Source organism: Bombina bombina, chromosome 2, assembly GCF_027579735.1.
Source record: "Bombina bombina isolate aBomBom1 chromosome 2, aBomBom1.pri, whole genome shotgun sequence".
NCBI lineage: Eukaryota > Metazoa > Chordata > Amphibia > Anura > Bombinatoridae > Bombina > Bombina bombina.
The window spans coordinates 5,240,194-5,256,753 of record NC_069500.1 but is presented as its reverse complement, the minus strand read 5'-3'; the positions used below and the strand labels follow the sequence as shown (position 1 = coordinate 5,256,753).

Genomic DNA, 16,560 nt, shown 5'->3' with positions numbered 1-16,560 from the left:
CAGCCTGCTCTTGTATATAACAACTAGCAAGTAACTGCAGTGAAGCCATCACAGAGACCCACCCCCCAAGGGATGCAAGTTGCAGCAAGGCTTTTATCTTTATTGGGGCTGACACACAGGCTCTAGCCATCTGGCAGCACAGGTCATATACTTTATCCTGAGGCTCTGTAGTTAATGGTCTGGTAGCCACTTACTGGTATCTAGTACATCTGTACAGCATTCCTTGCCTCAGGCATCAGGGAGATCCCAGAAATCACATGGTACGGAAGGCAAAGAAACAGAGATTAGAGCTACACAGCCTGCACTTCTGTTATTTCCTAATATCTTATTAAATATGCAGTGCCCTGATGTCATATACACACCCTCCTGTCCTGTTACATCCCCTGTCATATACACACCCTCCTGTCCCGTTACATCCCCTGTCATATACACACCCTCATGTCCTGTTACATCCCCTGATGTCATATACACACCCTCCTGTCCTGTTACATCCCCTGTCATATACACACCCTCCTGTCCCGTTACATCTCCTGATGTCATATACACACCCTCCTGTCCCGTTACATCCCCTGATGTCATATACACACCCTCCTGTCCCGTTACATCCTCTGATGTCATATACACACCCTCCTGTCCCGTTACATCCTCTGATGTCATATACACACCCTCCTGTCCTGTTACATCCCCTGATGTCATATACACACCCTACTGTCCTGTTACATCCCCTGATGTCATATACACACCCTCCTGTCCCGTTACATCCCCTGTCATATACACACCCTCATGTCCTGTTACATCCCCTGATGTCATATACACACCCTACTGTCCTGTTACATCCCCTGATGTCATATACACACCCTCCTGTCCCGTTACATCCTCTGATGTCATATACACACCCTCCTGTCCCGTTACATCCTCTGATGTCATATACACACCCTCCTGTCCTGTTACATCCCCTGATATCATATACACACCCTCCTGTCTTGTTACATCCCCTGATGTCATATACACACCCTCCTGTCCCGTTACATCCTCTGATGTCATATACACACCCTCCTGTCCCGTTACATCCTCTGATGTCATATACACACCCTCCTGTCCCGTTACATCCCCTGATGTCATATACACACCCTCCTGTCTTGTTACATCTCCTGATGTCATATACACACCCTCCTGTCCTGTTACATCCCCTGATATCATATACACACCCTCCTGTCCTGTTACATCCCCTGATGTCATATACACACCCTCCTGTCTTGTTACATCTCCTGATGTCATATACACACCCTCCTGTCCTGTTACATCCCCTGATATCATATACACACCCTCCTGTCCTGTTACATCCCCTGATATCATATACACACCCTCCTGTCTTGTTACATCCCCTGATATCATATACACACCCTCCTGTCCTGTTACATCTCCTGATGTCATATACACACCCTCCTGTCCCGTTACATCCCCTGATGTCATATACACACCCTCCTGTCCCGTTACATCCCCTGATGTCATATACACACCCTCCTGTCTTGTTACATCCCCTGATATCATATACACACCCTCCTGTCCTGTTACATCTCCTGATGTCATATACACACCCTCCTGTCCCGTTACATCTCCTGATGTCATATACACACCCTCCTGTCCCGTTACATCCTCTGATGTCATATACACACCCTCCTCTCCCGTTACATCCTCTGATGTCATATACATACCCTCCTGTCTTGTTACATCCCCTGATGTCATATACACACCCTCCTGTCCCGTTACATCCCCTGATGTCATATACACACCCTCCTGTCCCGTTACATCTCCTGATGTCATATACACACCCTCCTGTCCCGTTACATCTCCTGATGTCATATACACACCCTCCTGTCCCGTTACATCTCCTGATTTCATATACACACCCTCCTGTCCTGTTACATCCCCTGATGTCATATACACACCCTCCTGTCCCATTAAATCCCCTGATGTCATATACACACCCTCCTGTTCTGTTATATCCCCTGTCATATACACACCCTCCTGTCCCATTACATTCCCTGATGTCATATACACACCTTTCTGTCCCGTTACATCCTCTGATGTCATATACACACCCTCCTGTCCCGTTACATCCTCTGATGTCATATACACACCCTCCTCTCCCGTTACATCCTCTGATGTCATATACATACCCTCCTGTCTTGTTACATCCCCTGATGTCATATACACACCCTCCTGTCCCGTTACATCCCCTGATGTCATATACACACCCTCCTGTCCCGTTACATCTCCTGATGTCATATACACACCCTCCTGTCCCGTTACATCCTCTGATGTCATATACACACCCTCCTCTCCCGTTACATCCTCTGATGTCATATACATACCCTCCTGTCTTGTTACATCCCCTGATGTCATATACACACCCTCCTGTCCCGTTACATCCCCTGATGTCATATACACACCCTCCTGTCCCGTTACATCTCCTGATGTCATATACACACCCTCCTGTCCTGATACATCCCCTGATGTCATATACACACCCTCCTGTCCTGTTACATCCCCTGTCATATACACACCCTCCTGTCCCGTTACATCTCCTGATGTCATATACACACCCTCCTGTCCTGATACATCCCCTGATGTCATATACACACCCTCCTGTCCTGTTACATCCCCTGTCATATACACACCCTCCTGTCCCGTTACATCTCCTGATGTCATATACACACCCTCCTGTCCCGTTACATCCTCTGACCTTACACTTCCTTATTAGAGCTTGTCAGATGAGTAAGGCTAAGAGAATGACCATGGATTACAGAATCTCCACTATAGAGCTAAATTGTGCTACAAAAATAGCTCAATCCAAGTCTGTTTTACCACTTCTGTCCTGTTCATTAAGCTCACAGCCCAGCCCTCACCACTTGCAAAACCAAAGAGAATGTAAATATCTCTACAAATATCCACCAACTAGCTGGAAACAAACATCTGCTATCACTCTGCACCACTCTCAGCAGCTGGGGTCCCAGCCTGTGTACAACAAAACACAAAGCCATGAGCCAAACAATCCCAGAAGTAAGAGCGAACCCATGCACACACGGAACATGCACTTCCTTAGCCCCTCGCACACCACACGTGCACTCCCTTAGCCCTTCGCACACACGGAACATGCACTTCCTTAGCCCCTCGCACACCACACGTGCACCCGCTTAGCCCCTTGCACACATGACACATGCACTCCCTTAGCCCCTCGCACACCACACGTGCACTCCCTTAGCCCCTTGCACACATGACACATGCACTCCCTTAGCCCCTTGCACACATGACACATGCACTCCCTTAGCCCCTTGCACACATGGCACATGCACTCCCTTAGCCCCTTGCACACATGACACATGCACTCCCTTAGCCCCTTGCACACATGGCACATGCACTCCCTTAGCCCCTTGCACACATGACACATGCACTCCCTTAGCCCCTCGCACACCACACGTGCACTCCCTTAGCCCCTCGCACACCACACGTGCACTCCCTTAGCCCCTCGCACACATGACACGTGCACTCCCTTAGCCCCTTGCACACATGACACATGCACTCCCTTAGCCCCTTGCACACATGCACTCCCTTAGCCCCTTGCACACATGCACTCCCTTAGCCCCTTGCACACATGACACATGCACTCCCTTAGCCCCTTGCACACATGGCACATGCACTCCCTTAGCCCCTTGCACACATGACACATGCACTCCCTTAGCCCCTTGCACACATGCACTCCCTTAGCCCCTTGCACACATGACACATGCACTCCCTTAGCCCCTTGCACACATGACACATGCACTCCCTTAGCCCCTTGCACACATGGCACATGCACTCCCTTAGCCCATTGCACACATGACACATGCACTCCCTTAGCCCCTTGCACACATGACACATGCACTCCCTTAGCCCCTTGCACACATGCACTCCCTTAGCCCCTTGCACACATGCACTCCCTTAGCCCCTTGCACACATGACACATGCACTCCCTTAGCCCCTTGCACACATGCACTCCCTTAGCCCCTTGCACACATGCACTCCCTTAGCCCCTTGCACACATGGCACATGCACTCCCTTAGCCCCTCGAACACCACATGTGCACCCGCTTAGCCCCTTGCACACATGGCACATGCACTCCCTTAGCCCCTTGCACACATGACACATGCACTCCCTTAGCCCCTCGAACACCACATGTGCACCCGCTTAGCCCCTTGCACACATGACACATGCACTCCCTTAGCCCCTCGCACACATGGCACATGCACTCCCTTAGCCCCTCGCACACATGGCACATGCACCCCCTTAGCCCCTCGCACACATGGCACATGCACTCCCTTAGCCCCTCGCACACATGGCACATGCACTCCCTTAGCCCCTCGAACACCACATGTGCACCCGCTTAGCCCCTTGAACACCACATGTGCACCCACGGCACATGCACTCCCTTAGCCCCTTGCACACATGGCACATGCACTCCCTTAGCCCCTTGCACACATGGCACATGCACTCCCTTAGCCCCTCGCACACATGGCACATGCACTCCCTTAGCCCCTTGCACACCACATGTGCACCCGCTTAGCCCCTTGCACAAATGACACATGCACTCCCTTAGCCCCTCGCACACCACATGTGCACCCGCTTACATAGTTGCCAACATTTCAAAAAAAATTCCAGGGACACTTTGCAGCAGAGCAAGCAAGCGGGTTACTGGAGTATTGACGACCTACTGTTCAACAGCTCCGCCCACTCAGTTCTGCAATCAAAACACACCCATTTGAAAGTAATAGTATAATTTAGACTTATCCATAGTTTATTATACAGATTACAGCACCAAGCTCTTACACCTACCCAGTCTCTGGAACACATTCTGGGCATATGGTTATTTTTACAACACAGCATCAAAATTAGAAAGACAAATAATATGTGAAACCCATTCAATGATAATAATAATATTCCATTAGGGATTAATTATATTTACATAATACACTATATCTATCTGTATATATGTATGTGTATATATATATATATATATATATATATATATATATATATATACACATACAAACAACAAATGTTGTGCAAAAGAGATTTTCAGGGACATTTCCAGGGACAAAAAAAATCCAGGGACATACAACAAAATCCAGGGACTGTCCCTGGAAATCAGGGACTGTTGGCAACTATGCGCTTAGCCCCTTGCACATGCACTCCCTTAGCCCCTCACACCACATGTGCACCCGCTTAGCCCCTTGCACACATGGCACATGCACCCCTTAGCCCCTCGCACACCACATGTGCACCCGCTTAGCCCCTTGCACACATGGCACATGCACCCCTTAGCCCCTCGCACACCACATGTGCACCCGCTTAGCCCCTTGCACACATGGCACATGCACTCCCTTAGCCCCTCACATACATGGCACATGCACTCCCTTAGCCCCTCGCACACCACATGTGCACCCGCTTAGCCCCTTGCACACATGGCACATGCACTTCCTTAGCTCCTCGCACACCACATGTGCACCCGCTTAGCCCTTCGCACACATGGCACATGCACTCCTTAGCTCCTCGCACACCACATGTGCACCCGCTTAGCCCCTTGCACACATGGCACATGCACCCCTTAGCTCCTCGCACACCACACGTGAACCCCCTTAGACCCTAGCACACATGGCACATGCACCCCCTTAGCTCCTTGCATACATGGCACATGCACCCTCTTAGCCCCTAGCACACACGGCACATGCACCCCTATAGCCCCTCACACACATGGAACGTGCACCCCCTTAGACCCTCATGCACACCCTCACACACACTGCGCATGGACACCCTTTACACTGTTTGTGCACACACCCTTAGCTCCTTGCAGGTTCATGCTATCAACCTCATTTCCTGTCTCTCTATGTTGCTGTTATCTATTGGCCCCTAGACCACAGTAACTCCCAGAGCTCTCACATGTAAAGGCCCTTTAGTCATTCTGGGAGATTTCAAGTAGCCAATGCTTTAACTCCGGCTGCCTGCAGACTACTTGCCCTGGCACCTTATGTGGCCTCTCCAAAAACTACATCCCCAACATACTGTGAGGTACACTACAATGCCAGTCGCCTGCCCCCTACGGTTAGGTACACTACAATGCCAGTCGCCTGCCCCCTACGGTGAGGTACACTACAATGCCAGTCGCCTGCCCCCTACGGTGAGGTACACTACAATGCCAGTCGCCTGCCCCCTACGGTGAGGTACACTACAATGCCAGTCGCCTGCCCCCTACGGTGAGGTACACTACAATGCCAGTCGCCTGCCCCCTACTGTCAGGTACACTACAATGCCAGTCGCCTGCCCCCTACTGTCAGGTACACTACAATGCCAGTCGCCTGCCCCTTACTGTGAGGTACACTACAATTCCAGTAACATGCCCCCTACTGTGAGGTACACTACAATGCCCCTACTGTACAATACAGGGTCTGATCTCCTCCCCCCCTACTGTACAATACAGGGTCTGATCTGCTCCCCCCCCCTACTGTACAATACAGGGTCTGATCTCCTCTCCCCCCCTACTATACAATACAGGGTCTGATCTCCTCTCCCCCTACTGTACAATACAGGGTCTGATCTCCTCCCCCCCCATACTGTGCAATACAGGGTCTGATCTCCTCCCCCCCATACTGTGCAATACAGGGTCTGATCTCCTCCCCCCCATACTGTGCAATACAGGGTCTGATCTCCTCCCCCCCATACTGTGCAATACAGGGTCTGATCTCCTCCCCGCCATACTGTGCAATACAGGGTCTGATCTCCTCCCCGCCATACTGTACAATACAGGGTCTGACCTCCTCCCCCCCATACTGTAAAATACAGGGTCTGACCTCCTCCCCCCCGTACTGTAAAATACAGGGTCTGACCTCCTCCCCCCCATACTGTAAAATACAGGGTCTGATCTCCTCTCCCCATACTGTACAATACAGGGTGTGGTCTCCTCTCCCCCTACTGTACAATACAGGGTCTGATCTCCTCCCCCCCTACTGTACAATACAGGATCTGATCTCCTCCCCCCTACTGTACAATACAGGATCTGATCTCCTCCCCCCATACTGTACAATACAGGGTCTGATTTTCTCCCCCCATACTGTGCAATACAGGGTCTGATCTCCTCCCCCCCATACTGTGCAATACAGGGTCATATCTCCTCCCCCCATACTGTACAATACAGGGTCTGATCTCCTCCCCCCTACTGTACAATACAGGGTCTGATCTCCTCCCCCCTACTGTACAATACAGGGTCTGATCTCCTCCCCCCATACTGTACAATACAGGGTCTGATTTTCTCCCCCCATACTGTACAATACAGGATCTGATCTCCTCCCCCCATACTGTACAATACAGGGTCTGATTTTCTCCCCCCATACTGTACAATACAGGATCTGATCTCCTCCCCCCATACTGTATAATACAGGGTCTGATTTCCCTTCTTACTGTACAATACAGGGTCTGATCTCCTCCCCCCATACTGTAAAATACAGGGTCTGATCTCCTCCCCCAATACTGTACAATACAGGGTCTGATTTCCCTTCATACTGTACAATACAGGGTCTGATTTCCCTTCATACTGTACAATACAGGGTCTGATCTCCTCTCCCCATACTGTACAATACAGGGTCTGATTTCCCTTCTTACTGTACAATACAGGGTCTGATCTCCTCCCCCCATACTGTAAAATACAGGGTCTGATCTCCTCCCCCAATACTGTACAATACAGGGTCTGATTTCCCTTCATACTGTACAATACAGGGTCTGATTTCCCTTCATACTGTACAATACAGGGTCTGATCTCCTCTCCCCATACTGTACAATACAGGGTCTGATTTCCCTTCATACTGTACAATACAGGGTCTGATCTCCTCTCCCCATACTGTACAATACAGGGTCTGATTTCCCTTCATACTGTACAATACAGGGTCTGATCTCCTCTCCCCATACTGTACAATACAGGGTCTGATTTCCCTTCATACTGTACAATACAGGGTCTGATCTCCTCTCCCCATACTGTACAATACAGGGTCTGATTTCCCTTCATACTGTACAATACAGGGTCTGATCTCCTCTCCCCATACTGTACAATACAGGGTCTGATTTCCCTTCATACTGTACAATACAGGGTCTGATCTCCTCTCCCCATACTGTACAATACAGGGTCTGATTTCCCTTCATACTGTACAATACAGGGTCTGATCTCCTCTCCCCATACTGTACAATACAGGGTCTGCTTTCCCTTCATACTGTACAATACAGGGTCTGATCTCAGGTTGTCTGGTTGATCAGTAGGATACATTGCACAGCTGCCCAGGAATTACACTTTCACTTTACACAGTGTTACACACCAGCTGAGGCAACATAAAGACTGATGTGAAAAATGACATATGGGCAACCTCTGGCATCAGTGCATGATGGGTAAATTCTCAAGGGCAGGGTATACGCTGATGGGAGTATGTGCTTACTGGCCTCCTATACAGGGAAACATGATGTGCCTTTATGTCACCGCCAGTTACAGCAGAAGGAATTTCACAGCAAAGTCACCTAGACACGGATTCATGTCTAAACCAACCCGTGAGAAACACAACGCATAGAACCGGGAGACAGTGCAAACAGATCAGAACCACACAGGCATGTAGACCTGGGCCTGACACAGTGAAGCAATTTTATTCACAGCGTGATTCATGAGAATTAGAACTTAACCCAAAACATCCAAACCAGGCAGAACTCGACCTGTGAGAGTAGTCTGAACCAGAACTAACATATGCTAGGCTAAGCCAACCATACATGAGACAAACGGAACCATAACCCAGCATACTACAGTCACGCCAACCATACATGAGACAAACGGAACCATAACCCAGTATATTACAGTCACGCCAACCATACATGAGACAGACAGAACCATTACCCAGTCAGTATATTATAATCACGTCAACCATACATGAGACACACGGAACCATAACCCAGTATATTACAGTCTCGCCAACCATACAGGAGACACACAGAATGATAACCCAGTATATTACAGTCACGCCAACCATACATGAGACACACTGAACCATAACCCAGTATACTACAGACACGCCAACCATACATGAGACACACAGAACCATAACCCAGTATATTACAGTCACGCCAACCATACATGAGACACACAGAACCATAACCCAGTATACTACAATCTTGCCAACCATACATGAGACAGACAGAACCATTACCCAGTATACTACAATCACGCCAACCATACATGAGACACACAGAACCATAACCCAGTATATTACAGTCACGCCAACCATACATGAAACACACAAAACCATAACCCAGTATATTACAGTCACGCCAACCATACATGAGACAGACGGAACCATTACCCAGTATATTAGTCACGCCAACCATACATGAAACACACGGAACCATAACCCAGTATACTACAGTCACGCCAACCATACATGAGACACACACAGAACGATAACCCAGTATATTAGTCACGCCAACCATACATGAGACACACAGAACCATAACCCAGTATATTACAGTCACGCCAACCATACATAAGACACACAAAGAACGATAACCCAGTATATTACAGTCACGCCAACCATACATGAGACACACACAGAACGATAACCCAGTATATATGTCACACCAACCATACATGAGACACACACAGAACGATAACCCAGTATATATGTCACACCAACCATACATGAGACAGACGGAACCATAACCCAGTATATTACAGTCACGCCAACCATACATGAGACACACAGAACCATAGCCCAGTTTATTACAGTAACTCCAACCATACATCAAAAACACAGAACCATATCCCAGTATATTACAGTCATGCCAACCATACATGAGACACATGGAACCATAACCCAGTATATTAGTCACGCCAAACATACATGAGACACACAGAACCATAACCCAGTATACTACAGTCACATCAACCAAACATGAGACACACGGAACCATAGCCCAGTATACTACAGTCACGTCAACCAAACATGAGACACACGGAACCATAGCCCAGTATATTACAGTCACGCCAAACACACGAGACAAACAGAACCATAACCCAGTATATTACAGTCACGCCAAACATGAGACATACAGAACCATAACCCAGTATACCACAGTCACGCCAAACATACATGAGACACACAGAACCATAACCCAGTATACTAAAGTCACCCCAACCATGCATGAGACACACAGAACCATAGCCCAGTATATTACAGTCATGACAACCATACATGAGACACACAAAACTATAACACACAGAACCATAACCGTCCTTTCTGGTCTCCCTAGCTGCCGCCTAGCTCCTTTACAATCCATAATGAATGCCTCTGCCAGGCTCATCTTCCTTACACGTCGCTCTTCATCTACTGCTCCTCTCTGCCAATCCCTTCACTGGCTTCCTCTTGCCTCCAGGATTAAAAACAAAATTCTGACTCTGACATACAAAGCCCTAAACTGCACTGCTCCCCCATACATCTCAGACCTTGTCTCCAGATACCCTCCCTCCCGTCTCTTTCGCTTTGCTCATGACCTCCTATTCACCTCCTCTCTTATTACCTCCTCACATTCCCGTTTACAGGACTTCTCCAAACTGGCTCCCATCTTGTGGAACTCTTTGCCTCGCTTCACAAGACTCTCCCCTAGTTTTGAAACATTCAAGCGCTCCCTAAAGACTGTTCAGGGATGCATACAACCTACACTAATCTTTCCTAATACCACTAATACACTCTCCTCCATTACTATTTGCCATGAACCCCCTTAGCATGTAAGGCTAAAAGCCCAACTGTTTGCAGATCACCTTCATAAGAGCTGATTACAACAGTGCAACTCTCGGTAGGGCCCTCTATTAATTTGATTCCTATAATTGCTACCTTGTATACCGCCTATGTTTATAGCACTGCGGAATCTGTTGGCGATCTACAAACCGTACAAGAGACTGACGGAACCATAACCCAGTATATGACAGTCACGCCAAACACACATGAGACACACGGAACCATAACCCAGTATATTACAGTCATGACAAACATACATGAGACACACGGAACCATAACCCAGTATATGACAGTCATGCCAACCATACATGAGACACACAGAACGATAACCCAGTATATTAGGCACGCCAACCATATATGAGACACACAGAACCATAACCCAGTATATTACAGTCAAGCAAACCATACATGAGACACACAGAACCATAACCCAGTATATTACAGTCACACCAACCATACATGAGACACACACAGAACGATAACCCAGTATATTACAGTCACGCCAACCATACATGACACCCACAGAACGATAACCCAGTATATTACAGTCATGACAAACTATATGAGACACACAGAACCATAACCCAGTATATTACAGTCATGACAAACCTATATGAGAAACACAGAACCATAACCCAGTATATTATAGTCATGACAAACCTATATGAGAAACACAGAACCATAACCCAGTATATTACAGTTATGACAAACCTATATGAGACACACAGAACCATAACCCAGTATATTACAGTCATGACAAACCTATATGAGAAACACAGAACCATAACCCAGTATATTACAGTCATGACAAACCTATATGAGAAACACAGAACCATAACCCAGTATATTACAGTCATGACAAACCTATATGAGAAACACAGAACCATAACCCAGTATATTACAGTTATGACAAACCTATATGAGACACACAGAACCATAACCCAGTATATTACAGTTATGACAAACCTATATGAGACACACAGAACCATAACCCAGTATATTAGTCAGGACAAACCTATATAAGACACACAGAACCATAACCCAGTATATTACAGTCTCGCCAAACACACATGAGACACACCGACCTATAACCCACACCTAGATTACAAGTCTTGCGCTATAGAGGGTGCGAAACGCCGCCTTGTGCGTGCGATATGGTTTCGATGAGCTCCATACCGCACATAATACAAGGGCTGCTTTGACGTGCTTGTGCACGATTTCCCCATAGACATCAATGGGGAGAGCATGTTATAATAAAAAAACTAACACCAGTCACTGCAGACGCACACACAGGCGTGAGACAGTCACTGCAGACGCGCACACAGGCGTGAGGCAGTCACTGCAGACGCACACACACAGGCGTGAGGCAGTCACTGCAGACGCACACACACAGGCGTGAGGCAGTCACTGCAGACGCACACACACAGGCGTGAGACAGTCACTGCAGACGCACACACACAGGCGTGAGACAGTCACTGCAGACACGCACACAGGCGTGAGACAGTCACTTCAGACACGCACACAGGCGTGAGACAGTCACTGCAGACGGGCACACAGGCGTGAGACAGTCACTGCAGACGGGCACACAGGCATGAGACAGTCACTGCAGACGGGCACACAGGCGTGAGACAGTCACTGCAGACGGGCACACAGGCGTGAGACAGTCACTGCAGACACGCACACAGGCATGAGACAGTCACTGCAGACACGCACACAGGCGTGAGACAGTCACTGCAGACGCGCACACACAGGCGTGAGACAGTCACTGCAGACACGCACAATACAGTCAAACAACCTGGTAAAATGGGTCCCCTGGTCCATCCAATCTTCATCACCAGGTTGGCACAGGACGGTAGAACAAATTACTTAACAAAGAATAAAGTCTGTACTGCAGGATACAACAATGATAAGCAAATACAAAGTACATTAGACCTTATATAGATACACTCTGCTAGTTACCCCCTCTCATCACATGAGTTATATACACTCCGCTAGTTACCCCCTCTCATCACCTGAGTTATATAGATACACTCTGCTAGTTACCCCCTCTCATCACCTGAGTTATATACACTCCGCTAGTTACCCCTCTCATCACATGAGTTATATAGATACACTCCGCTAGTTACCCCCTCTCATCACCTAAGTTATATACACTCCGCTAGTTACCCCCCTCATCACATGAGTTATATACACTCCGCTAGTTACCCCCTCTCATCAGTTATATAGATACACTCCGCTAGTTACCCCCTCTCATCACATGAGTTATATACACTCCGCTAGTTACCCCCTCTCATCACCTGAGTTATATAGATACACTCTGCTAGTTACCCCCTCTCATCACCTGAGTTATATACACTCCGCTAGTTACCCCTCTCATCACATGAGTTATATAGATACACTCCGCTAGTTACCCCTCTCATCACATGAGTTATATATAGATACACTCCGCTAGTTACCCCCTCTCATCACCTAAGTTATATACACTCCGCTAGTTACCCCCCTCATCACATGAGTTATATACACTCCGCTAGTTACCCCCTCTCATCACATGAGTTATATAGATACACTCCGCTAGTTACCCCCCTCATCACCTCAGTTATATACACTCCGCTAGTTACCCCCTCTCATCACCTCAGTTATATACACTCCGCTAGTTACCCCTCTCATCACATGAGTTATATACACTCTGCTAGTTACCCCCCTCATCACATGAGTTATATACACTCCGCTAGTTACCCCCTCTCATCACCTGAGTTATATACACTCTGCTAGTTACCCCCTCTCATCACATGAGTTATATACACTCCGCTAGTTACCCCCTCTCATCACATGAGTTATATACACTCCGCTAGTTACCCCCTCTCATCACCTAAGTTATATACACTCCGCTAGTTACCCCCCTCATAACATGAGTTATATACACTCCGCTAGTTACCCCTCTCATCACATGAGTTATATAGACACACTCCGCTAGTTACCCCCTCTCATCACCTGAGTTATATAGACACACTCCGCTAGTTACCCCCTCTCATCACATGAGTTATATAGACACACTCCGCTAGTTACCCCCTCTCATCACCTAAGTTATATACACTCCGCTAGTTACCCCCCTCATAACATGAGTTATATACACTCCGCTAGTTACCCCTCTCATCACATGAGTTATATAGACACACTCCGCTAGTTACCCCCTCTCATCACCTAAGTTATATACACTCCGCTAGTTACCCCCCTCATAACATGAGTTATATACACTCCGCTAGTTACCCCCTCTCATCACCTGAGTTATATACACTCTGCTAGTTACCCCCTCTCATCACATGAGTTATATACACTCCGCTAGTTACCCCCTCTCATCACCTGAGTTAGATACACTCCGCTAGTTACCCCTCTCATCACATGAGTTATATAGATACACTCTGCTAGTTACCCCCTCTCATCACATGAGTTATATACACTCCGCTAGTTACCCCCTCTCATCACCTGAGTTATATAGATACACTCTGCTAGTTACCCCCTCTCATCACATGAGTTATATAGATACACTCCGCTAGCTACCCCTCTCATCACATGAGTTATATACACTCTGCTAGTTACCCCTCTCATCACATGAGTTATATACACTCTGCTAGTTACCCCCCTCTAATCACCTGAGTTATATAGATACACTCTGCTAGTTACCCCCCTCTAATCACCTGAGTTATATAGATACACTCTGCTAGTTACCCCTCTCATCACATGAGTTATATACACTCCGCTAGTTACCCCCCTCTAATCACCTGAGTTATATAGATACACTCCGCTAGTTACCCCTCCCATCACCTGAGTTATATAGATAACCATCGCTAGTTACCCCCTCTAATCACCTGAGTTATATAGATACACTCCGCTAGTTACCCCTCTCATCACATGAGTTATATAGATACACTCCGCTAGTTACCTCCTCTCATCACATGAGTTATATAGATACACTCCACTAGTTACCCCCTCTCATCACCTGAGTTATATAGATAACCTTCGCTAGTTACCCCCTCTCATAACATGAGTTATCTAGATAACCTCTGGTAGTTGCCCCTCTGAGTAAGGGCAATAACTTGTGTCTGTCTGTTTCTTTCTCCCTCATCACTAACATGAGATTTTTATTTAGTTACATCAGCCAGTGAGGTCCATACGCATCCTCCAAACACAAAGTCATCTGTCCCGTGAATAATACAGAAGCGTCACTTACCTCGCCCATTGTTCTGTATGAACTGAACCACACTGCCGACATTCTCATCATCCTGGTACATTTGATAGCGGACAGTAAGGTTCCCAAAATCCTTGTCTAGTGCCAGGTAGACGCCCTCAATGATGAAGTAGTGCGGCCGGTCATCCATCTTAACGTCATAGTAAACCAGTGCAGCTCGTGAGCTCCAGTTGAAATGTTCATGAAGATGCGACACAAACTCTCCCAACTTTATTGCGGTGGGTCCTGTCCGTACAGTTGTATTATAATGATTATCATCCTGCTTAAAACCAAAAGCCAGAGCACCCGCAGTTATCAGGGGAAGGCGCCAGTGAGTGGCAAAGCGGGCGACTGATGCCGCAGGGTACACACAGCCTGGGCCAAAAAATGCATCGGGGTCATAAAAGAGTTTTAAGTCAACTGCATTAAGAGGGGCCACATATTCTGAGCAGGCCCCCTCAAGCTCAGAGGTGAGGAAGACCCAATTCACTTGGTACCCAGGAAGAAGTTGAAGCTCACCTTGTGCATATTCTATTGCCATGTGCAGAGCAGGAGCAATGCGGGGCCAAGACCAAGCATATCTCAGGTTCTTATCCGGTAGCACAACCGCCAGCGTCAGGTTTACAGTGGAGTTCAAGCGACCACAAGATGGGCAGAAAAGGTAAAAGAGGAAAACACAGAACGTCGGCATTATGCTGTATGCCAGTGCAGGCGAGAGAGATGTGGGCATCATCTTTCAGAACCTCACACGGGCACCTGGGGCACCCACACCCAGCCGGCCTCTTAAAGGTATTTAGCACAGCAAAGAAGTACAGACAGAGCACAACTATTCTCTGCACAGGGAGCCCTGCTCTGAGATCTCCCTCCTCCTCCTCCTCACACCTCCCCCTCCACCTCTCTCCAGATGTCATACCACAAGGAGAACCGGCCCAAGCAGAGGGGTACAACTCCCCCTGCTGTCAGAAACCCACACTAGCTCAGGATACACTGCTCCTTTATGTAGAAACTGCTTAGGGACACTTTATGCAGAACTCTGTATTTTATATACATACTGTCATGTAATACTATATAAACTATCCCTGCCCTGTGACACTATATACACACACACGCTGCCCTGTGACACTTTATATATACACACACACGCTGCCCTGTGACACTATATATACACACACGCTGCCCTGTGACACTTTATATATACACACACACGCTGCCCTGTGACACTATATATACACACACGCTGCCCTGTGACACTATATATACACACACGCTGCCCTGTGACACTATATATACACACACGCTGCCCTGTGACACTATATACACACACACTGCCCTGTGACACTATATATACACACACGCTGCCCTGTGACACTATATATACACACACGCTGCCCTGTGACACTATATATACACACACGCTGCCCTGTGACACTTTATATACACGCACGCTGCCCTGTGACACTATATATACACACACTCTGCCCT

General features: G+C 47.7%; 1 protein-coding gene across 1 annotated transcript in view; it reads right to left on the bottom strand.

Moving 5' to 3' along the window:
- The window catches only part of LOC128650467 (atrial natriuretic peptide receptor 2-like), a 570,608-nt gene extending 554,678 nt beyond the window's left edge, over nucleotides 1-15,930 (bottom strand). The window contains 1 exon segment of the mRNA XM_053704420.1: nucleotides 15,082-15,930. Within this exon segment, the coding sequence (XP_053560395.1) occupies nucleotides 15,082-15,811 (730 nt within the window). The 5' untranslated portion in view covers nucleotides 15,812-15,930.
- Between the last annotated feature and the right edge of the window lie 630 nt (nucleotides 15,931-16,560).